Source organism: Ranitomeya imitator, chromosome 6 (genome assembly GCF_032444005.1).
Source record: "Ranitomeya imitator isolate aRanImi1 chromosome 6, aRanImi1.pri, whole genome shotgun sequence".
NCBI lineage: Eukaryota > Metazoa > Chordata > Amphibia > Anura > Dendrobatidae > Ranitomeya > Ranitomeya imitator.
Genome location: NC_091287.1, coordinates 78,630,900 through 78,656,941, shown reverse-complemented (window position 1 = coordinate 78,656,941; position 26,042 = coordinate 78,630,900). Strand labels below are relative to the sequence as shown.

The window sequence follows — 26,042 nt, the reverse complement described above, 5'->3', positions numbered from 1 at the left end:
TATACCCCAGAACAATGCTAAAGAAAATGCCATTTGTCCCATAAAACAAAGCCCCATATAGCCAATTCAATTAAAAAAATACAATTATGACTGCTGAAAAGACAAGAAGCACACGGACAAATGCAATTGGCTAGAGTAGTTTATATGAACGTTTTTTTACACATGGATGAATGGTCTCCGTAGAAGAAAACAAACAAACATGCACCATTCCGTTGAATGGCTGCAGCCGTCACTATTCCATCAGAGCAGACGTACATAATATCTGCTGACCACCAGGAATTGCAGAGCAAACATCACTGTAATGACATTGGTTCAGAAGGCGAAAATATGGGTTTTTTTTGTTTGTTTTTTTCTGTGGGACACTTAACCCCTTAGCGACCGCCGATACGCCTTTTAACGGCGGCCGCTAAGGGTACTTAAACCACAGCGCCGTTAATTAACGGCGCTGTGGAAAAAGTCCATAGCGCCACCCAGAGGCCGATTTTCTCCGGGGTCTCGGAGGGTAGCCGAGACCCCAGAGAACATGATTCGGGGTTTTTTTTAACCCACCCCGCATTTGCGATCGCCGGTAATTAACCGTTTACCGGCGATCGCAAAAAAAAAAAAAAAAAAAAAAGCGATCTCTTTTTAATTTCTCTGTCCTCCGATGTGATCGCACATCGGAGGACAGAAAAGGGGTCCCAGGTGGCCCCCCAATACTCACCTAGCTCCCCCGATGCTCCTCGTGTCTCCCGGTGGGCGCCGCCATCTTCAAAATGGCGGGCGCATGCGCAGTGCGCCCGCCGGCCGGCACCGGGAGAATCTTTGGGGTCTCGGCTGCCGGGGGTAGCCGAGACCCCATAGAGCACGATCGGGGTCGGTATTACCGACCCCTGTTTTGCGATCGCCGGTAATTAACTGTTTACCGGCGACCGCAAAAAAAAAAAAAAAAAAAAAGTAAAGTGTAATTCTCTGTCCTCTGATGTGATCGCACATCAGAGGACAGAGAAATAGGGGGATTCGGGGACCCTAGCATACTCACCTAGGTCCCTGGATCCTCTTGCTGCTCCTCCTGGCCGCCGGCAGCAGAACATGGCGGACGCATGCCCAGTGCGCCCGCCATCTGTCTCCATCTGCCGGCCGGCAGGAGAACAGCAGTTGGGGCTAAAATTAGGGTTAGGGGTAGGGTTAGGGGTAGGGTTAGGTTAGGGGTAGGGTTAGGGGTAGGGTTAGGGGTAGGGTTAGGGGTAGGGTTAGGTTAGGGTTAGGGGTAGGGTTAGGTTAGGGGTAGGGTTAGGGGTAGGGTTAGGGGTAGGGTTAGGTTAGGGGTAGGGTTAGGGGTAGGGGTAGGGCTAGGTTTAGGGCTAGGGTTGGGGCTAAATTTAGGGTTAGGGTTGGGGCTAAATTTAGGGTTAGGGTTGGGGCTAAACTTAGGGTTAGGCTTCTTTCACACTTACGTCGGTACGGGGCCGTCGCAATGCGTCGGCCCGACATACCGACGCACGTTGTGAAAATTGTGCACAACGTGGGCAGCAGCTGTAGTTTTTCAACACATCCGCTGCCCAATCTATGTCCTGGGGAGGAGGGGGCGGAGTTACGGCCACGCATGCGCGGTCAGAAATGGCGGATGCGACGTACAAAAAAACGTTTCATTGCACTTTTTTTGTGCCGACGCTCCGCCAAAACACAACTGATCCAGTGCACGACGGACGCGACGTGTGGCCATCCGTCACGATCCGTCGGCAATACAAGTCTATGGGCAAAAAACGCATCCTGCGGGCACATTTGCAGGATCCGTTTCTTGTCCAAAACGACGGATTGTGATGGAATGCCAAACGACGCAAGTGTGAAAGTAGCCCTAGGGTTAGGGTTGGGGCTAAAGTTAGGGCTAGGGTTGGGGCTAAAGTTAGGGTTAGAGCTGGGATTAGGGTTAGGGTTTGGATTAAGGTTCGTATTAGGGTTAGGGTTGGCATTAGGGTTACGCTTGGGATTAGGGTTAGGTTTGGGATTAGGGTTAAGGTTAGGGTTGTGATTAGGGGTGTATTGGGATTAGGGTTAGGTTTGAGGTTAGGGTTGAGATTAGGATTAGGGGTGTGTTGGATTTAGGGTTTTGATTAGGGTTATGGTTAGGGTTGACATTAGGGTTGTTTTGGGGTAAGGGTTGTGATTATGGTTAGGGTTAGTGATTAGGATTATGGATGAGGTTGGGATTAGGGTTAGGGGTGTGTTGGGGTTAAGGTTGGAGCTAGAATTGGGGGGTTTCCACTGTTTAGGTACATCAGGGGGTCTCCAAATACGACAGCCAATTTTGCGCTCAAAAAGTCAAATGGTGCTCCCTCCCTTCTGAGCTCTGCCGTGCGCCCAAACAGTGGGTTACCCCCACATATGGGGCATCAGCGTACTCGGGATAAATTGGACAACAACTTCTGGGGTCCAATTTCTCTTGTTACCCTTGTGAAAATAAAAACTTGGGGGCTACAATATCTTTTTTGTGGAAAAAAATAATATTTTTTATTTTCACCACTCTGCATTCTAAACTTCTGTGAAGCACTTGGGCATTCAAAGTTCTCACCACACATCTAGATAAGTTCCTTGGGGGGTCTAGTTTCCAAAATGGGGTCACTTGTGGAGGGTTTCTACTGGTTAGGTACATCAGGGGCTCTGCAAACGCAACATAATACCCGCAGACCATTCTATCAAATTCTGCATTCCAAAACGGTGCTCCTTCCTTCCGAGCTCTGCCGTGCGCCCAAACAGTGGTTTACCCCCACATATGGGGTACCAGCATACTCAGGACAAATTGGACAACTACTTTTGGGGTCCAATTTCTCTTGTTACCCTTGTGAAAATAAAAACTTGGGGGCTAAAAAATCTTTTTTGTGGAAAAAAATTTTTTTTTTTATTTTCACGGCTCTGCATTATAAACTTCTGTGAAGCACTTGGGCATTCAAGGTTCTCACCACACATCTAGATAAGTTCCATGGGGGGTCTAGTTTCCAAAATGGGGTCACTTGTGGGGGATTTCTACTGTTTAGGCACATCAGGGGCTCTCCAAACGCGACATGGCGTCCGATCTCAATTCCAGCCAATTCTACATTGAAAAAGTAAAACGGCACTCTTTCTCTTCCAAGCTCTGCGGTGCGCCCAAACAGTGGTTTACCCCCACATATTGGGTATCGACGTACTCAGGAGAAATTGCACAACAACTTTAGTGGTCTAATTTCTCCTGTTACCCTTGTGAAAATAAAAATTTGTGGGCGAAAAGATCATTTTTGTGTAAACAAAAGCGATTTTTTATTTTCACGGCTCTACGTTATAAACTTCTGTGAAGCACTTGGGGGTTCAAAGTGCTCACCACACATCTAGATAAGTTCCTTAAGGGGTCTAGTTTCCAAAATGGTGTCACTTGTGGGGAGTTTCCACTGTTTAGGTACATCAGGGGCTCTCTAAATGTGACATGGTGTCCGATCTCAATTCCAGCCAATTCTGCATTGAAAAAGTCAAACGGCGCTCCTTCACTTCTAAGTTCTGCGGTGCGCCCTAACAGTGGTTTACCCCCACATATGGGGTATTGGCGTATTCAGGAGAAATTGCATAACAAAATTTATGGTTACATTTCTGTTTTTACACTTGTGAAAATAAAAAAAAATGGTTCTGAATTAAGATGTTTGCAAAAAAAAGTTAAATGTTCATTTTTTCCTTCCACATTGTTTCAGTTCCTGTGAAGCACCTAAAGGGTTAATAAACTTCTTGAATGTGGTTTTGAGAACCTTGAGGGGTGTAGTTTTTAGAATGGTGTCACACTTCATTATTTTCTATCATATAGACCCCTCAAAATGACTTCAAATGTGATGTGGTCCCTAAAAAAAAATGGTGCTGTAAAAATGAGAAATTGCTGGTCAACTTTTAACCCTTATAACTCCCTAACAAAAAAAAATTTTGTTTCCAAAATTGTGCTGATGTAAAGTAGACATGTGGGAAATGTTATTTATTAACTATTTTTCATGACATATCTCTCTGATTTAAGGGCATAAAAATACAAAGTTTGAAAATTGCAAAATTTTAAAAATTTTCGCCATATTTCCGTTTTTTTCATAAATAATCGCAAGTAATATCGAAGAAATGTTACCACTAACATGAAGTACAATATCATCAGCAACTATAGAATAACAGGCGCACTACTATAATAAGATTCTAATATCAGTATAGCAGGGTGCTACCAAATGCATGGAATATGCAATATCAGACAAAAGAAGGGGGGGGAGAAAAAAGCCCATGCATAAATATGTGCACACCTGCTACAAAGTTTGTGAGAAAATATATAATTTATTAATATGGACACCAAAAAACACAAAATATAAAACCAATTAAAAACAACCACAACCATACACCCTTATACATATGAAAGTATGCAATATACAATATGATACCCTCTGTATTACCAATAAGATGACAATCAATAATTCCATAAGCATATCCCTGAAGGATAACAATGTAAGTGTATTATATTATATCAATAGCCAAATACCTGATCCTATATCCAAGAACAAGATAAGGGCGTCCCCAAATCTGCTCAAAATGATCACAACCCATAAAAATATATAGGGAGATGCATAAATAGTTAAATCCCTGCTGGAGTAGAGAAAGAGATGTAAAGCTGCCCCCTAAAGTAATCGCACCTGTAAGGTATGCTTCTGGTGCAGGTAGATGGACCTAGGAAATGCTAGATAGACTAAAAATACCAAATGCAAATCAGCATATCCTAGAAGCCACAAGGGCACAGCCACCCACGATGAAATAAACCTGCTGGTATGCAGAGTAAAATGACGAAGCCGCCCAGGAGCGGCGATACGCGTGGGACTCACCCACACCCTCTTTCCTTTTTACTCCCTCTGAGCCCTGATCTGGAGCTGGAACCCACACCATTTTACTCTGCATACCAGCAGATTTATTTCATCGTGGGTGGCTGTGCCCTTGTGGCTTCTAGGATATGCTGATTTGCATTTGGTATTTTTAGTCTATCTAGCATTTCCTAGGTCCATCTACCTGCACCAGAAGCATACCTTACAGGTGCGACTACTTTAGGGGGCAGCTTTACATCTCTTTCTCTACTTCAGCAGGGATTTAACTATTTATGCATCTCCCTATATATTTTTATGGGTTGTGATCATTTTGAGCAGATTTGGGGACGCCCTTATCTTGCTCTTGGATATAGGATCAGGTATTTGGCTATTGATATAATATAATACACTTACATTGTTATCCTTCAGGGATATGCTTATGGAATTATTGATTGTCATCTTATTGGTAATACAGAGGGTATTATATTGTATATTGCATACTTTCATATGTATAAGGGTGTATGGTTGTGGTTGTTTTTAATTGGTTTTATATTTTGTGTTTTTTGGTGTCCATATTAATAAATTATATATTTTCTCACAAACTTTGTAGCAGGTGTGCACATATTTATGCATGGGCTTTTTTCTCCCCCCCCTTCTTTTGTCTGATGAAGTACAATATGTCACGAAAAAACAATCTCAGAATCAGCGGGATCCGTTGAAGCGTTCCAGAGTTATAACCTCATAAAGTGACAGTGGTCAGAATTGCAAAAATTGGCCTGGTCATTAAGTACCAAATTGGCTCTGTCACTAAGGGGTTAAGCAATTAATAAGAGGTTGTCCAGTAGTGTAAAAGCCCTTCTAAATCAGAAGGGGAAAAAAAATTAACTTTTAGGGTAAGTTTACACAGGGCGTTTTTGCTGTTTTTTATGCTAATGTTCAGCTGCTTCTTGGGCTATGTGCACACGATGCGGATTTTGCTGCGGATCCGCAGCGTTTCCGCAGTGGTGGATCCGCAGCAGTTTCCCATGCGATTACAGTTCAATGTAAACCTATGGGAAACCAAAAACGATGTGCACATGCCGCAGAAAAAACGCGCGGAAATGCAGCGGTTTACATTCCGCAGCATGTCACTTCTTTCTGCGGATTCCGCAGCGGTTTAACAACTGCCCCTGTGGAAAACCGCAGTTGTAAAACCGCAGAAAAACCTCGATAAATCCGCAGCGTTTTTCCACTGCAGATTTATCAAATCTGCTGAAATCCGCTGCAGAATAATCCGCAGTGGACATAGAATACGTGTGCACATAGCCTAACAGTACCAGCAAAGCCAATGTGATTTCAGAAATCTCATGCACACACATTGGGTTTTTGTTTGATCAGTATTGTGTGCTTTGCAGCGTTTTTTTGGTCATGTCACTTCTTTCAACGTTTTTCTCAGCATTTTTCACCCATTGACTTGAATGGGGGGTGAAAAAACGCTGCAAATACGCTAGGTTGACTTTTCTTGCAGCGTATTTGCTGCAGAAAAGTCAAGGACAGCCCGATGTGACGTGACACTCGGCTCTGCTACATCTAGATAGCAGGCTGCATGATGCGTCCATGCAGCCTGTCATCCAGCAGTGGACCCCCATTCACTTGATTGGGGGGTCCAACATTAGTGTTTGACACGCTGTCATATCCATGATAGCGCGGCAAACACCACTTCTGATCGGCGAGGAAATCCTCCCCGCTGGTCAGAGAGCCGCGGCTCCCCGCTGTCTCCTGACAGCTGGGAACGCTCAGCTGGGATCGGAGGTGTAAACTCACCTCCGATCACTGGTGTCAGCTGATGGGACAACTGATCCCATCATTTGACACCGACCGCCGCTAAGTACAGTGACAGCAGGTGCGGCGGATGGGAGTATTCATCTGCCGCTCCTGCGCTATAAATAAAAAATTAAATAAAAAAAAAAAAAACGGCGAGTGTTCCCTCCTAATCTTGATAACCAGACAAAACTCACATCTGGGGGGCTGCAACCCCCTGCTGTCAGCTTCAGCAAGGCTAGTTATCAAAAATAGAGGGGTCGTCACGCTTTTGTAAAAAAAATGATTTAAATAAATAATTTAAAAAAACGGCATGGGGTCCCCCCAATTTTTGACAACCAGCCTTGCTAAAGCTCACAGTTGGGGGCTGGTATTCTCAGGCTGGTAAGGGGCCATTGATATAGGTCCGCCCAGCCTAAAAATAGCAGCCCGCAGCTGCCCAGAAAAGGCTCATCTATTAGGTGCACCAATTCTGGCCCTTTGCCCATCTCTTCCCACTTGCCCTGTAACGGTGTCAAGCGGGGTAATAAGGGGTTAATGTCACCTTGCTATTGTAATGGAGAGGCGTCAATAAGACAACTATCCATTACTAATCCTATAGTAACTAAAGGGTTAAATAAGCACACACACACATGCAGAAAAAAGTATTTTAATGTAATAAAACACCACACAGTTTTGACTATCTTTTTATTGTTCTGCCATTCCAAAGCTTTGAGTAATGAGCTTTGATGTCACTGAGCCTGCGCTCCCTCACTGCCTGACCGGAGGTGACCGCTACACCGTGGGAAAATGCAGAGGAAAAGGATACAGCAGGTAATGTATCTATTCTATCCTATTCTATTCTATCAAGCTATCTATTCATTCTATCTATTCTATCAATCTATCTATTCTATCTATTCATTGTTTCTATTCATTCTATCTATTTTATCAATCTACAGTGCCTTGCAAAAGTATTCGCCCCCCCCCCCCCTTGAACTTTTCAACCTTTTCCCACATATCATGCTTCAAACATAAAGATACCAAATGTAATTTTTTGGGGAAGAATCAGCAACAAGTGGAACATAATTGTGAAGTTGATCAAAGTTTATTGGTTATTTTAACCCCTTAACCCCCCAAGGGTGGCTTGCACGTTAATGACCGGGCCAATTTTTACAATTCTGACCACTGTGACATATTGTACTTCATGATAGTGGTAAAATTTCTTTGATACTACCTGCATTTTTTGTGAAAAAAAAAAAAGGAAATTTTGCAAAAATTTTGAAAATTTCGCAATTTTCCAACTTTGATTTTTTTTGCCCTTAAATCACAGAGATACGTCAAACAAAATACTTAATAAGTAACATTTCCCACATGCCTAGTTTACATCAGCACAATTTTGGAACCAACTTTTTTTGTTAGGGAGTTATAAGGGATAAAAGTTGACCAGCAATTTCTCATTTTTACAACACCATTTTTTTTTTTAGGGACTACCGTACATCACATTTGAGGTCACTTTGAGGGGGTCTATATGATAGAAAATACCCCAATGTGACACCATTATAAAAACTGCACGCCTCAAGGTGCTCAAAACCACATTCAAGAAGTTTATTAACCCTTCAGGTATTTCACAGGAATTTTTGGAATGTTTAAAAAAACATTTAACTTTTTTTCAAAAAACATTTTCTTCAGCTCCAATTTGTTTTATTTTACAAAATGGACCCCAAAAGTTGTTGTACAATTTGTTCTGAGTATGCTGATACCCCATATGTGGGAGTAAACCACTGTTTGGGTGCTTGGCAGAGCTCGGAAGGGAAGGAGCGCCGTTTGACTTTTCAATGCAAAATTGACTGGAATTGGGATAGGACACCATGTCGCGTTTGGAGAGCCCCTGATGTGCGGAAACATTGAAACCCCCCACAAGTGACACCATTTTGGAAAGTAGACCCCCTAAGGAACTTATCTAGATGTGTTGTGAGAACGTTGAACTCCCAAGTGTTTCACTACAGTTTATAACACAGAGCCGTGAAAATAAAAATTCATTTTTTAGCCCCACAAATTTTTATTTTCCCAAGGGTAACCAGAGAAATTGGACCCCAAAAGTTGTTGTCCAATTTGTTCTGAGTACGCTGATACCCTATGTGTTGGGGTAAACCCCTGTTTTGGCGCATGGGAGATCATGGAAGGGAAGGAGCACTGTTTTACTTTTTCAACGCAGAATTGGCTGGAATTGAGATCGGACACGATGTCGCGTTTGGAGAGCCCCTGATGTGCCTAAACAGTGGAAACCCCCCAATTCTAACTGAAACCCTAACCCAAACACACCCTTAACTCTAATCCCAACCCTAGCCACACCCCTATCCCGAACATGCCCCTAACCCTAATCCCAACCACACCCCTAACCCCAACACACCCCTAATCCCAACCCTAACCACACCGCTAACTCCAACACACCCCTAACCCTAATCCCAACCATAACCCTAACCACACACCTAACTCTGATACACCCCTAACCCTAATCGCAACCCTAATCCCACCGTAAATGTAGCCCCAACCCTAGCTGTATCCCCAACCCTAGCTGTAGCCCCAACCCTAGCTGTAGCCCCAAACCTAGCTGTAGCCCCAAACCTAGCTGTAGCCCCAACCCTAGCTGTAGCCCCAACCCTAACTTTAGCACCAACCCTAACTTTAACCCTAACCCTAACTTTAGCACCAACCCTAACTTTAACCCTAACCCTAACTTTAGCCCCAACCCTAACCCTAACTGTAGCCCCAACCCTAACCCTAATAGGAAAATGGGAATAAATACATTTTACGGATTTTTATGATTGGTAGCTGTCACACACTAAAAGACGCTTTTTATTGTAAAAAATAGTTTTTGCGTCACCACATTTTGAGAGCTATAATTTTTCCATATTTTGGTCCACAGAGTGATGTGAGGTCTTGTTTTTTGCAGGACGAGTTGACGTTTTCATTGGTACCATTTTCTGGCAGGTGACGTTTTTGCTCGGTTTTTATTCCAATTTTTGTGAGGCAGAATGTCCAAAAACCAACTATTCATGAATTTCTTTGGGGGGGGGCGGGGGGGAGGCGTTTATACTGTTCCACGTTTGATGAAATTGATGAAGCAGTTTTATTCTTCGGGTGAGTACGATTACAGCGATACCACATTTATATAATTTTTTTATGTTTTGGCACTTTTGTACGATAAAAACTATTTTCTATTAAAAATAATTATTTTTGCATCGCGTTATTCTGAGGACTGTAACTTTTTTATTTTTTCGCTGATGATGCTGTGCGGCGGCTCGTTTTTTGTGGGACAAGATGACATTTTCAGCGGTACCATGGTTATTTATATCCATCTTTTTGATCGCGTGTTATTCCACTTTTTGTTCGGCGGTATGATAATAAAGCGTTGTTTTTTTTGCCTCTTTTTTTTTTACGGTGTTCACTGAAGGGGTTAACTAGTGGAACAGTTTTATAGGTCGGGTCGTTACGGACGCGGCAATACTAAGTATATGTACTTTTATGTTTGTTTGTTTTTATTTAGATAAAGAAATGTATTTATTGGAACAATATTTTTTTTTTATTATTTAGGAATTTATTTTTTTTACACATGTAAATTTTTTTTTTTTTATTTGATCCCAGGGTGGGACATCACTATATATTGTCAGATCACTGATCTGACACTTTGCAAAGCACTGTCAGATCAGCGATCTGACAGGCAGTGCTCCAGGTTTGCAGGCCACCTCCCTGCAGGAACCAGAAGGAGCCCCGCGGCCATTTTGGATCCGGGGCCTGCAGGGAGGAGGACGTAGGAGACCCTCTGAACAACGCGATCACTTCGCGTTGTTCCGAGGGTCTCAGGGAAGCACTCAGGGAGCCCCCTCTCTGCGCGATTATTCCCTATGCCGCCGGAACGCTGCGATTATGTTTGATCGCAGTGTTCCGGGGGTTAATGTGCTGGGAGCGGTCCGTGACCCCTCCTGGCACGTAGTGCCGGATGTCAGCTGACACCCGGCGGCGATCGGCCACGCTCCCCCCGTGAGCATGGCCGATCGCCTTTGACGTACTATTCCGTTCATGGGAAGTAGGGCCTGGGTCACATGGACGGAATAGTACGTTTAATGGCAGAAATGGGTCAGAAACTGAAAAATGGGGCATGCAATATTATTCGGCCCCTCCCCCTTTACTTTCAGTGCAGCAAACACACTTCAGAAATTCATTGTGGATATCTGAATGATCCAATGTTGTCCTTAATGCCTAATGATGATAAATATAATCCACCTGTGTGTAATCAAGTCTCCGTTTAAATGCACCTGCTCCGTAATAGTCTCAGGGTTGTGTTTGACGCATAGAGAGCATCATGAAGACCAAGGAAAACAACAGGCAGGTCCATGATACTGTTGTGGAGAAGTTAAAAGCCGGTTTTGGATACAAAATGATTTCCAAAACTTTAAACATCCCAAGGAGCACTGTGCAAGCGATCATATTGAAATGGAAGGAGTATCATACCACTGCAAATCTACCAAGACCCGGCCGTCCCTCTGTACTTTCATCTCAAACAAGGAGAAGACTGATCAGCGATGCAGCCAAGAGGCCCATGATCTCTCTGGATGAACTGCAGAGATCTACAGCTGAGGTGGAACAGTCTGTCCATAGGACAACAATCAGTCGTACACTGCACAAATCTGGCCTTTATGGAAGATTGGCAAGAAGAAAGCCATTTCTCAAAGATATCCATAAAAAGTGTTGTTTAAAGTGTTGTTAAACAAGCCACCTGGGAGAAACACAAAACATGTGGTAGAAGGTGCTCTGGTCAGATGAAACCAAAATCAAACTTTTTGGCAACAATGACAAACGATATGTTTGTCGTAAAGGCAACACAGCTCATCACCCTGAACACACCATCCCCACTGTCAAACATTGTGGTGGCAGCATCATGGTTTGGGCCTGCTTTTCTTCATCAGGGATAGGGAAGATGGTTAAAATTGATGGGTAGATGGATAGAGCCAAATACAGGACCATTCTTGAAGAAAACCTGTTGGAGTCTGCAAAAGACCTGAGACTGGGACGGAGATTTGTCTTCCAACAAGAAAATATCCCAAACATAAAGCAAAATCTACAATGGAATGGTTCACAAATAAACGTATCCAGGTGTTAGAATGGCCAAGTCAAAGTCCAGACCTCGATCCAATCGAAAATCTGTGGAAAGAGCTGAAAACTGTTGTTCACAAACGATCTCCATCAAACCTTACTGAGCTCGAGCTGTTTGCCAAGGAAGAATGGGCAAGAATTTCAGTATCTTGATATACAAAACTGATAGAGACATACCGCAAGCGACTTGCAGCTGTAATTGCAGCAAAAGGTGGTGCAACAAAGTATTAAGTTAAAGGGGCCGAATAATATTGCACGCCCCACTTTTCAGTTTTTGAATTTCCACAGAAATTTAACATAAACAATAAGTTTCGTTCAACTTCACAATTGTGTTCCACTTGTTGTTGATTCTTCGCCATAAATTTACATTTGGTATCTTTATGTTTGAAGCATGATATGTGGGAAAAGGTTGAAAAGTTTCAGGGGCCCGAATACTTTCGCAAGGCACTGTATCTATTCATTCTATCAATCTATCTATTCTATCTATTCATTCTATCTACAGGAAGTTGTATTTTTGTTCTCTGTGTGCACTCAACTTTATTGGTATGCACAAAGAGGAAAAAAAAACACATGAAAAAAACATACCAAAAATGCACCAAAACCTGCGTTTTTGGTGCAGCTTCCTTCCAGTCAAGATGATCATGTTTTGTTGCAGAAAAAACGCATCAAAACCACCCTGTGTGAACTTACCCTTACTATACGGATCTTCATCTGAGTATAACTGTATACGGATACGACTATTCAACTGTAATCCTAAAACTATGTTTTTAGTAGGATTTAAATCCCTTTTTAAGATGTAATGTATAGATGTTATGGTTTCAGGTTTTATGTAGTGTGACACAGAATTTATTTGCGAAGCACCTGCAGCAGTTCGGTGTAGTTAGATGAATGTTATGTGAAATAGCTGCTATTTTCGAATGTTGTCAAGATTACTATAATTCATTGTATGTATGGTTTTCTAGAACTTGCTATATGATAATTAAATCCACAGTAAAGTGTTATCGGGTACAGTTTAGTTCAGCTCTGGAAGTGTAAAAACACATCTCTAAGTGTCTAGCAATATGTGTAATTTAAAGTTCCAATTTATCTGTGTAGACGGCTTTCAGAGGAGACTTCTTTGATGTAGCCTTACACTTATTACATTTATGGAAAGGTATAATATATGTAGACAGGTATATAGATTAGTGTAGTAAAAAAAAACAATCCTTTAGTGGCTAACGACTTGAACATTCATTAAATGGAGTATGTCATCAGAAAATGACCTTTGGTTTAAATCAGGTTTTTATGTTAATTGTATTTTTCATCCTTTTTGTTGTCTTTTTTTAACTATCTATCGATCTCCAATCTACCAATCTCTTATAAACGCTGGCCACAAACCAGCATTGGGATGACAAGCTCAAGGGTCTTATACAGACCCCCAGCTGTCATGACAACCAATCTGCGATCTGCAATCACGTGAAGGGTGTCGATGGGCGGGGTTTGTGATGTGCTTCATGCTGGCGCTTGTTAAATGCCACTGTCAGTGACTGCGGCATTTAACTGGTTAACAGCCGTGGGTGGAACTTGGATTAAATCAGCCTGCAAAGATTTGGGCTCTGCACTAGAACCCTCATCAAAGGCAGAGACACAGCCGATGACGTAAATAGACTCCATCGTTCGTGAAGGGGTTAATATAGATGTTGATGTGAAAAATGCTAAAATATAGTTATACGAATGAATAAAAAAATACATTAACATAGCATACAGTCATTGCTGAAAGTGTTGCTGCCCTTGAAATTGTTCCAGAAAATGAAGTATTTTCCAGAAAATTATTGCAATTACACATGTCTTGTTATAAACTTTGTTTCCTTTGTATGTATTGGAACAACACAAAAAAACACAGAAAAAAAAGCAAAGTGGACATCATTTCAAGCAAAACCTTAAAAATAGGCTGGACAAAATTATTGGAGTCTTTCCAAAATTGTGGGTGAACAACTTTGTTTCAAGCATGTGATGATTGTTCAAACTCACCGATGGCAAGTAACAATTGTGGGCAATATGAAAATCACCTGAAACCAGATTAAAAAGGGAGAAGTTGACTCAGTCTTTTCATTGGGTGTCTGTGTGTGCTATACTAAGCATGGAGAACAGAAAGAGGGGAAGAGAACTGTTTGAGAACTTGAGAAAGAAAATTGTTGAGCAGTATCAACAATCTCAAAGTTACAAGTCCATCTCCAGACATCAAGATGTTCCTTTGTGTTCAGTGTGCAACACAATCAAGAAGTTTACAACCCATGGCACTGTAGCTAATCTCTCTTGATGCGGATGGCAGAGAAAAATTGATGAAAGGTTGCATCCCAGGATAGTCCGAATGGTGGATAAACAGCCCCAAATTCAAGTTGTTCTGAGGTCTCAGTGTGCACCAGTGTCAGCAAGAACTATCTGTTGACATTTGAATTAAATGAAGCACTACGGAAGGAGACCCGGGAGCACCCCATTGCTGATGCCGAGACCTAAAAATGTTAGACTGCAGTTTGCCAAAATGTACGTTAGTAAGTCAAAATCCTTTCTCGGGAAATAGTCTCATGGACAGATGAGACCAAGATAAAGCTTTATGGTAAAGCACATCATTCTGCTGTTCACCAAAAACTGAATGATGTGTACAAAGAAAGGAAGGCAGTCCCTACAGTCAAATATGGTGGAGGTTAAAATATGTTTTGGGGTTGTTTTGACGCATCTAGCACTGGGTGCCTTGACTGTGTGCAAGGCATCATGAAATCTGAAGATTACTAAAGGATTTTGGGTTGCAATGTAGTGCCCAGTGTCAGAAATCTGGTTTTACGTCTTAGGACATGGTTTTTCCAGCTGGACAATGACCTCAAATATACTTCATGAATCTCCCAGAAATGGATGGAAGCAAAGCGCTGGAGAGTTCTGAAGTGGCCAACAATGAGTCCAGATCTAAATCCCATTGAACACCTGTGGAGAGATATTAAAATTGCTGTTGGGAGAAATGATCCTTCAAACGTGAGAGACCTGGAGTAGTTTACAAAAGAAGAGTGGTCCAAAATTCCAGTTAAGAGATGTAAGAAGCTTGTTGATAGTTATAGAAGGTGATTAATTGCAGTTATTTATACCAAAGGGTGCGCAACCAAATATTAAGTTGAGGGTGCCAACAATTTTGTTCAGCCCATTTTTGGGGTTTTGTGTGAAATTATGTCCAATTTGCCTTTTTTGTTACTCTGCTTTTTTGTGTTGTTCCAATACACACAATGGAAATAAACATGTTTATAACAAATTTAAATAATAGTTCATTTTCTGATAACTCATTATTTTCAAAAAGAAGCAATTGTCTTCAAATTAATTTTTATGTTTTGGGGTACATTTATTTTGGATGTTTTTGCAGGATAAATCCATAGCTCGCAGATGAAATGTATTTCACATATTGGATACTTGAAACTTGTGGAATTTTACCAAGGTTAATCCACACACAAAATCCATAACGTTTTCTGACGTGTGTACCCCCTGCCTTAAAGAAGTGTTTATATTGAACCCAACCCTTTCTCAGTTTGCTGTCCACATGATCATGGAGGTCCCATTGATTGGAGGCTTCATCATCAATTATAATAATTACAATATATTCTGAAAAGGATTGTTAGTAGTTATGAGCAAGTGTGCTCGTTACTTGAGATTTCCGAGCATGCTCTGGTGATCTCTGAGTATTTTGGGCGTGTTCAGAAATTTAGTTTTTGTCGCCGCAGCTGCATGATTTGCAGCTGCTAGACAGCCTGAATACTTGTGGGGATTGCCTGTTTGTTAGGGAATCCCCACATGTGTTCAGGCTGTCTAGCAGCCGCAAATAATGCAGCTGCGGCAACACAAACAAAATCTTCGAGCACGCCCAATATATTCTGAGACCACCCGAGCATGCTCGGAAATCTCGAATAACGAGCTCACTCGCTCATTACTAATTGTTAGGTATTACAGTACACATTCAATTGAGAATAAAATCTGGTACTCAATGCAATTCTGTATGTGCAACTTACATTCCTGGGATTTTCCAAAACTTTCTAAAGAGCTAGTGACCTCCACCGTGTTCTGTACAAACTGACTGGCTGCAACATTCACGTCGATGAAGGGTCAGGACTAGTGGAGACCACTGACGCAGCAGAACTTGATCTGCAAGGGATTTAATGGATTATTTCTTTATTTTCTCGTTATCCACACTTATAGCCAAGGTTTTTTTTCAACTGCTGAGACTCCCATCAAAGGAGGACCTACCAGTCCTATTGAAATTCATGTTTTATTACATGCTTGCATTTTTCGTGACACAACTAAAAAAATGAAACACCAAAGCGGTTTACGTTTTCCTTCAGTATTTTTTTTATATATCCATCTTGCTGTCTGGAGACGGGCGTTTCCCCGAAATATTGTATCAAGATGACATATTGTGTTATAATGAAACTTTTTCCGTTACCTCCACTACTCAGAGCTAGAGTTATAAAATGGATGAAGGTCTTCGATATGTCTCTGTAATTATTGCCTGATCAGAGTGAAAATTCTTCTTCTTTTTTTGAACTTTTTATTATGTTTTCACTTGGAAGATGGATATGTAAACTAGTATTTAAGGAAAACATACACCACGTTGTATTCCATTTTTTTGTATTGGATGTTGTAGCAAAGGATTTGGCGATGTCCTTGTATACACATAGTGGATCACTGAAGTAAGGGTCTGAAAATTTGAATATTTCTTGTATATTTATGCATTTTCCATGAAACATCACTGTTGGAACATGTTTTCTTGGAATCTTTGCTGTTCTGCTTCATTATTATCCCCCTGAAACATAGGCAAGTAATATGACAGCTAGGCAGTGCCATTCATTCCTCTTGAAAATTTGAGGTGTCCTTACATACTCTGACCCTCTCATTAATGATTGGACAGTGTCAGACACACCTCTTTGAGTTGACAAATAGTAACACCAAGCTGTCAATTTTGCCAAAAATTTCAAGGAGGAATCGCACAACACCGACCTAAAAGATGTTCCAAAATTGTTACCGTAAGTATTTATAGACAACCCGCTGCTTAGAACCGAATACAATTTATTTAAATATAATTCGAAGGTTTCCTGGTTTTCCAGTACATTAGCATTCACTTCTTTAGAGGTCTCAAAAATATGTAATTTTTGACACATATATTTTTAGAGATTTTTTTCATATACGGTATATTGATTAGATAAATTTTTATTTGAGTTGAGACAGTTGCTTTGAGTTTTTCCTCAACATTTCCATGTCTATTATTGTGTATTATATAGAAAAAAAAAATCAACAATAGTATAATAAAAATCGGATTGGCAGAATAAATAATTTATGCTAATGAAATTACTGCAATTAGTATTTGCACAATGACCGTTGTAGAAGCCGCAGCTGTTAAAGTCAGGAAGTGCTGTCACTGCTGACCTTATCATAAGAGAAAGTGACAAATTGCAAATGCAAAGGAGGCCAATCATCAAAGAATCCCGTTTTACAACGATTAGTGTTTTCTGCTAAAGCAGCATGAATTACAACCAGCTGCTCCATGGCTTGACATGTCTCCCATGCTGTGCCACTTTGTTAAGCTTTATTTTACAACAATAGTTATTTTACTGCTTCATGACAACGTATCCGGGGCCATTTCCATCTTTTCTCAAAGACCTTTTCCTATTTCTGTAGACTCTAAGATACTGTACGTCCATATTGTCATGTTCCAATGTCCTGAATGGACACGATAACTCTACAGGTGTCGCATTTTGTAGATTAAGTAACGCACTTAGATTTCAAGCCTAATTTCCAGGTAAATGTCATCTTTAAGGTAAAAATAAATCTTTTTGTAATTCCTGAGCTTTCTTGGTTTACAGTGTGATACATTGAGGAATGTATATTTGTTAGTTCAGACATGGTGTTAATGGGTTTCTCCAGCTAAAAAGTTATTTGAGTTCAATAAGCTTAAATTAGTAACATATGCAATTTACTAATGTATGTCCTATCTGAAAGGTGTCCGTCTACAAGCTCCTGTCCGAAGTCCACGTCCTCATCTGTTTGTTTGAGACAGTACAGCTTACCCTGTGTGAGCAGGTGATGTGTGTGAAGGGGGCTGGCTTCTCATTTAGCTATGCCAGTCCTATCTCTGTCCCAGCTGTTGTCCATGTAGGCAGCTTTGTCAGGTATTGCCGCTAATATAATTTACACGTAACTGAAGCAAAAAATTAAAGACGATCTGTAGACTTACTGGGTCATAAGAGGCCAGTTTTGACTCTCATTTTATTCTTGCTGCTCCCCTTAGTGTACAGTAGTGATGAGCGAGTGTGCTCGTTACTCGAGTTTTCCCGAGCATGCTCAGGTGTTCTCCGAGTTATGGGAGTGCTCGTAGATTATGTTTGTGTCCCCGCAGCTGCATGATTTGCGTCTGTTAGACAGCCTGAATACATGTGGGGGTTGCCTGTTTGTTTGGGGAATCCCCTCATGTATTCAGGCTATCTAGCAGCCGCAAATCATGCAGCTGCGGGGACACAAACATAATCTACGAGCACTCCCATAACTCGGAGAACACCCGAGCATGCTCGGAAATCTCGAGTAACGAGCACACTCGCTCATCACTAGTGTACGGAGATCTTTTTTGTATTTTTTTCTTTTTTTAATTCCCCATACAGTTTCAGAGATACGAGCCTATGTTTCAGTTTACTAAATCTTGTCCAACATGATATAAATTTATAGTTGTTTTTTGCAATTGGAGATTAATAATTTGAGGTTGAATACACATGGATTAACTATCAATATTATCCTAGTTTTTCTAATAGGAAATATTAAACTGGAAGCCAGGCAATTAACGCTTCCTCAGCATAATCCTTTAAAAATATTTAATCATTCAACTCCATCATTAAACATTCCAATACCATTCACTAATGCGTCTGAAGTTGGAGCAATTATTGACAGCATTTTGGTAAATTATGTGTAACTTTCGCTGCACTAGGTGTACCTTATCTAATTCTTATTAATTGATTTCCAGGCGTTCTCTGATTAATTATACAGGGTTAATCTCGTAAATAAACCCATAAATTATTGTTACATTGATGAGGTTGTAGGTTCACAGGAGTATAGTCATTTATAAGGCAGTGAAGGTAAAGTGGATACTGCAAAGTGAAGCCTCCTGCACATGGGGTGACCGCGTTACCAGCTCATGGGGGCCCATGCATCCTAGGAAGCCATGCAGGACTCCTCGGTGTCGCCACACAAAGCTCTATTGGGTTATGTATGGAATTATTCACCATTAGGGAACACATCTTGGAACATATGGCCGACAATATAACATATGATTTCTTTTCCTGTTGGATGTATACAGGATAAGTAAAAATATATATTACATAGAGCTCCCAGCCATAGTCCTATGTAAGTACAGTACAGGCCAATTGCACTTCTATGGCAGCCCAGTCATAGCTCTGCGCATGAGCACCTTGTGGACAGATGTGGTGATCTTTCTATGAAAGAAAACCTGATTATTATTTATTTTATTTTTTTTTATAATCCTCGACAACCCTAACCAGCATTAAAAAAAAAATAAAGAAAATTGCCCTTGAATTTTTTCAGATATGCAAAGCATAAAATAAATGATTAATTACACTGTGATACAGTGATGAATGAAGAACTGGGGAAACAAAGGCTTCTTGTAATCTTAGTGGCCATGTAAACACCCTAATGATACTTAGATAATTTTTTTTTACTTATGTAATGTGACCTGTATGTAGTTTTTAAGCAGCTAAATAGAAAATAGTCTGTGTGAACACATAGTGGGAACACTAATGGAGGTGAGCCGCAGCACCCTGGAGTAGCCTCTCCTGATTGAACAGAGATGTACTGTACCCTGATCATAGCATTTAAAGGGAATCTGTCACCAGTTTTTTTTTTTTTGTTTTTTTGTCACTTGTGTTTTAAACTCCATCTGAGAGCAGCATATTGTACGGGTCAAAACCCTGATTCCAGCGATGTATCACTTACTTTACTGAGTGTTACTGAGTGCTGCAGTTTTCATTACAAGCTTTTTTTTCTGCTGCTTATCTACCAATACTCTAAATGTTGAGTTCTGTATAACCTCGCCCACACCACTCATTGGAAGCTTTGTGTACACTGTGCATAGGCAGAAAGCTGCTAATCAGCAGTGGGGACGTGGATGAATAGGAGGACTACATGGCAGCAGGTTTACTAGTTCTCTTGATAAAACAGCGATTTCATGAAAACTGCAACAAGCTGCCCAGTAAGTGACACATCATTGCAATCAGGGTTTCTGTTTCTACATTACGCTGCTATCAGATTAGGTGGCATAAACCTGATGACAGATTCCCTTAAATTCAAGGATTTTGCCATTTGAAATGACACCCACTCCACTTTGCCAATGGGCTTTTCTTTTCCTTAGAAAAAAAAATATGGCAGCACCTTTTTTCAACATATATCTCATTATTAACCCCTCTCTGACCTTAGACGTACTATCCCGTCGAGGTGACCTGGGCCTATCTAACCCTCGATGGGATAGTACGTCATAGCGATCGGCCGCGCTCACGGGGGGAGCGCGGCCGATCGCGGCCGGGTGTCAGCTGATTATCACAGCTGACATCCGGCACAATGTGCCAGGAGCAGTCACGGACCGCCCCGGCACATTAACCCTCGGCACACTGCGATCAAACATGATTGCAGTGTTCCGGCGGTATAGGGAAGCATCGTACAGGGAGGGGGCTCCCTGCGTGCTTCCCTGAGACCCTCGGAGCAACGTGATGTGATCGCGTTGCTGCGAGGGTCTCTTACCTCCTCGCTGCAGCAGGCCCGGATCCAAGATGGCCGCGGCATCCGGGTCCTGCAGGGAGGTGGCTTCACAGCACCTGCTCAGAACAAGCGCCGGGAAGCCTCTATGAGTGCACGTCAGATCGCTGATCTGACACAGTGCACAGCAAAGTGTCAGATCAGCGATCTTACACTATAACATGATGCCCCCTTCCCCCCCAGGGCAATGTTATAATGTAAAAAAAAAAATATTCACATGTGTAAAAAAAATTCACCCCCCCCAAAAAAAAATTGTTTCTATAAATACATTTCCTTATCTAAATAAAAAGAAAACAAAACAATAAAAGTACACATATTTAGTATCACTGCGTCCATAACGACCCCACCTATAAAACTGTCCCACTAGTTAACCCCTTCAGTGAACGCAGTAAAAAAAAAAACGAGGCAAAAAACAACGCTTTATTATCATACCGCCAAACAAAAAGTGGAATAACACGCGATCAAAAAGACGGATATAAATAACCATGGTACCGCTGAAAACGGCATCTTATCCTGCAAAAAACGAGCTGCCATACAGCATCATCAGTGAAAGAATAAAAAAATTATAGTCCTCCGAATAAAGCGATGCAAAAATAATATTTTTTTTCTATAAAATAGTTTTTATGGTATAAAAGCGCCAAAACATAAAAAAATGATATAAATGAGGTATCGCTGTAATCGTACTGACCCGAAGAATAAAACTGCTTTATCCATTTTACCAAACGCGGAACGGTATAAACGCCTCCCCCAAAAGAAATTCATGAATAGCTGGTTTTTGGTCATTCTGCCTCACAAAAATCAGAATAAAAAGCGATCAAAAAATGTCACGTGCCCAAAAATGTTAGCAATAAAAACGTCAACTTGTCCCGCAAAAAACAAGACCTCACATGACTCTGCGGACCAAAATATGGAAAAATTATAGCTCTCAAAATGTGGTAACGCAAAAAATATTTTTTGCAATAAAAAGCGTCTTTCAGTGTGTGACGGCTGCCAATCATAAAAATCTGCTAAAAAACCCGCTATAAAAGTAAATCAAACCCCCCTTCATCACCCCCTTAGTTAGGGAAAAATAAAAAAATGTATTTATTTCCATTTTCTTATTAGGGTTAGTGTAAGGGCTAGGGTTAGGGTTGGGGCTAAAGTTAGGGTTAGGGTTTGGATTACATTTACAGTTGGGAATAGGGTTGGGGTTAGGAGTGTGTCAGGGTTAAGGGTGTGGTTAGGGTTACCGTAGGGATTAGGGTTAGGGGTGTGTTTAGATTAGGGTTTGTTATAATTGGGGGGTTTCCACTGTTTAGGGGCTATCCAAATGCGACATGGCGTCCGAACTCAATTCCAGCTAATTCTGCGTTGAAAAAGTAAAACAGTGCTCCTTCCCTTCCGAGCTCTCCTGTGCGCCCAAACAGGGGTTTACCCCAACATATGGGGTATCAGCGTACTCATGACACATTGGACAACAACTTTTGGGGTCCAATTTCAACTGTTACCCTTGGAAAAATACAAAACTGGGGGCTAAAAAATAAGTTTTGTGGAAAAAAAAGATTTTTTATTTTCACGGTTCTGCGTTATAAACTGTAGTGAAACATTTGGGGGTTCAAAGTTCTCACAACACATCTAGATAAGTTCCATGGGGTCTAGTTTCCAATATGGGGTCACTTGTGGGGGGTTTCTACTGTTTAGGTACATTAGGGGCTCTGCAAACGTAATGTGACGCCTGCAGACCATCCTATCTAAGTCTGCATTCCAAATGTCGCTCCTTCTCTTCCAAGCTCTCCCATGCGCCCAAACGGTGGTTACCTCCCACATTTCGGGTATCTGCGTACTCAGGACAAATTGGACAACAACTTTTGGGGTCCTATTTCTCCTGTTACCCTTGGGAAAATACAAAACTGAGGGCTAAAATATAATTTTTGTGGGGAAAAAAAAGATTTTTTATTTTCACGGCTCTGCGTTATAAACTGTAGTGAAACACTTGGGGGTTCAAAGCTCTCACAACACACCTAGATGAGTTCCTTAGGAGGTCTACTTTCCAAAATGGTGTCACTTGTGGGGGGCTTCATCAGTGGCTCTCCAAACGCAACATGGCGTCCCATCTCAATTCCAGTCAATTTTGCATTGAAAAGTCAAATGGCGCTCCTTCCCTTCCGAGCTCTCCCATGCGCCCAAACAGTGGTTTACCCCCACATATGGGATATCCGCATACTCAGGACAAATTGTACAACAACTTTTGGGGTCCATTTTCTACTGTTACCCTTGGTAAAATAAAACAAATTGGAGCTGAAGTAAAAAAAAATTTGAAAAAAGTTAAATGTTCATTTTTATTTAAACATTCTAAAAATTCCTGTGAAACACCTGAAGGGTTAATAAACTTCTTGAATGTGGTTTTGAGCACCTTGAGGGGTGCAGTTTTTAGAATGGTGTCACACTTGGGCATTTTCTATCATATAGACCCCTCAAAAATGACTTCAAATGAGATGTGGTCCCTAAAAAAAAAAATTGTGTTGTAAAAATGAGAAATTGCTGGTCAACTTTTAACCCTTATAACTCACTAACAAAAAAAATTTTGGTTCCAAAATTGTGCTGATGTAAAGTAGACATGTGGGAAATGTTACTGATTAAGTATTTTGTGTGACATATCTCTGTGATTTAATTGCATAAAAATTCAAAGTTGGAAAATTGCGAAATTTTCAAAATTTTCGCCAAATTTCCATTTTTTTCATAAATAAACGCAGGTAATATCAAAGAAATTTTACCACTGTCATGAAGTACAATATGTCACGAGAAAACAGTGTCAGAATCACCGGGATCCGTTGAAGCGTTCCAGAGCTATAACCTCATAAAGGGGCAGTGGTCAGAATTGTAAAAATTGGCCTGGTCATTAACGTGCAAACCACCCTTGGGGTAAAGGGGTTAATATATCTGGAAATCTGTTGTCATGTCTGCTTGTTGTCACGTTACATGCATTTATTTTGTGCCATTCTTACAGGCAAATGTGAAGGAGTCAATCAGTCAGTTTATGGCCTATGTACATACAAATGTCAATGAAATCAGTGCTAAATACTATCAAAATGAAAAACGGTATAATTACACCACTCCAAAGAGTTTCCTGGAGCAAATAAATTTATACAAAAATCTTCTGGACAGTAAAAGAAAAGAATTATCTAAAAAAATGGAACATTTAGAGAACGGTTTACAAAAGCTGAAAACCACGGCGTCGCAGGTAAGTGTACACATTACTGCCAAGCTTGTAAGGCTCCTGTTTATGTAACAAGTCTGCAGTTCTCACGGCGTGTTGTGTTACTATGTCACATCAGAGGTTTGTATTAACGGGGAAAATAAATGCTTACGGGAATGGTAACCTGTAATTGTTAGATTCATAATCATAAAAGAATAAATCGCACACTGTGGCCAGTCAACCACAATTAATGTAGAAATCTCTATTCTTTCTCCATTATTATTATTATTATTACTACGAGTCTTGTGCTGCCATGTACACTGCTGTGTCCCCAGCCATTTATTTCATGAGTTTTAATAACAATGCCATTGTCTTTTTTTTTTTCCTCCATAATCTGTTTCTCATTAAAAGGGTTTTCCGAGATGTTTTTAAAAATCTTTAACTGCAGTATATGCTGGAAAATTTTTAAAAAAAAATGATACTCGTCTTTATAATCCCTCACCTGTCCAACTCCACCATTCTGGTGGTCCTGCAGGGATGAGTGACTATCCATTCATGTGACTTCTGCAGTCATTGGCATCAGCAGTCTTGTGTCGTACATGCAGGCATCACCACTGAGGCCAGTGATTGCCTGCAGCGGTCATGCATGAATAGACAGCATGTCATTAGACAGAGCTGCCATGCTGGAGCAATCATTTAAAGGGCAAGTTATGATGATTTATTGCATGTGATGCTGTAAGTCCTCATTCAAATGTTAGGTTTTTTTCACATGCGAGAAAAATTTTCATCATAGTTTGATCAGTTTTTTAATGAGGAAAAAATAATCTCCACTTCCTCCTATAAGTCCGTGAAAAATGGAGGGGACTCAGATGGCATCCGACATCCGAGTTGGGTCTGATTTTTCAGAAATGCATTGCCGAGTTTGATCCAACACTCTGATCACATTGGACATGGTTCCGGGATTTACATGGACCATTCGGTCTGCAAAAAATCACTGCCATGAAACAGCCCCATAGACTATCATAGGTACAAGTGCTATCAGAGGAAACACGTGAAATGTTTCAAAATCTCAGACAACTTCCTAAAAACTACTCAGGCGGTGTCTCATTAAAATGCCCCATGTAAGCTGTTGTACCAAACGGCAAAGAAAAAGTTTCCATTGGGTTATTGGTTGTTAATAAACCATATAGCAGATTCATAGTTACAAGTTCACCCACCTTCTCCATCTTTCACAGTAATGATTGATAGCCATTGTGTATACAGATATATTAGCCCAGATAGGGGAACTGGTGGAGTTTTGGGCTCGTTAACATAGCAGACTCTTTGATGTTGCCTGATTTACTTTTCTTCTTGGCTATGGTCACATGTTGCGTTGCGTTTTTTTCAGCGTTTTTGTTTTTTTATTCAAATTTTTACCTGCGCTTTACAGTAGCAGCAAAGTCTTTGAGATTTCAGAAATCTCATGCACACACCTCTGTTTTTTTGTCCTCATTATTTTGTGCCATACATTTTTCAGCGTTTTTCACCCACTGAAAGCAATGGGTGGTTCAAAAAATGATGAAGAAAAAGCTGCAAAAACACATTTATGTTGTGGCTCCATTTTTGGTGCCAAAACGTGATAAAGTAGATTCAGATTTTTTTTTTATGCACTAAACTTTATCAGCATGCTCAAGAGATAAAATGTACCCTGATGAAAACTCAGGAAAAAAATGCATCAAAAAGCGCAACAAAATCTAAGCAAGTTTCGCACTGCCAAGAGAGCAGGTTTTGCCTGACGTAAAAAAAGTAACGTGTGAACATAACCTAACGTTGTTGACCATAAATAAAGGACTAAGTTTGCCAATCAGCTTTTTACTGGTTTTGACCAATGTAAAAAATGCCATTTTTTCATTAAAGTCCTTGACTACTGGCCTCAAAAAGAGTTTTTCAACCACATATGGGGTATCGGAGTACTCAGGTGAAATTGCACAAGAAATTGGTCCATTTTGCTCGTTACTGTTGTGAAAATCAAAAATTTGGGGCAAAACCAACATTTTTGTGGGAAAAATTTGATTTTCTTTTATATTCACTGCTCATTGTTATAAATTTCTGTAAAGCTCCTGGGGGATCAAGGTGCTCACCACACATGTAGATATATTCCTTCAGGGGTTTAGTTAACAAAATGGGGATCACTTGGGGGGTTTCCACTGCTTAGGCACATCAGGGGCTCTCCAAACGCAACATGGCATCTGCTTTCCATTCCAGCGTTCAAAAAGTCAAACTGTGCCCCTTCCCTGCCGTTTGTTCAAACA

General features: G+C 40.9%; 1 protein-coding gene across 1 annotated transcript in view; it reads left to right on the top strand.

The window, feature by feature from the left end:
* DNAH11 (dynein axonemal heavy chain 11) overlaps positions 1-26,042 on the top strand; it is a 380,134-nt gene that overhangs the window by 243,377 nt on the left and 110,715 nt on the right. The window contains exon 57 of the mRNA XM_069729806.1: positions 23,563-23,796. Within this exon, the coding sequence (XP_069585907.1) occupies positions 23,563-23,796 (234 nt within the window). The remainder of the gene's footprint in view (positions 1-23,562; positions 23,797-26,042) is intronic.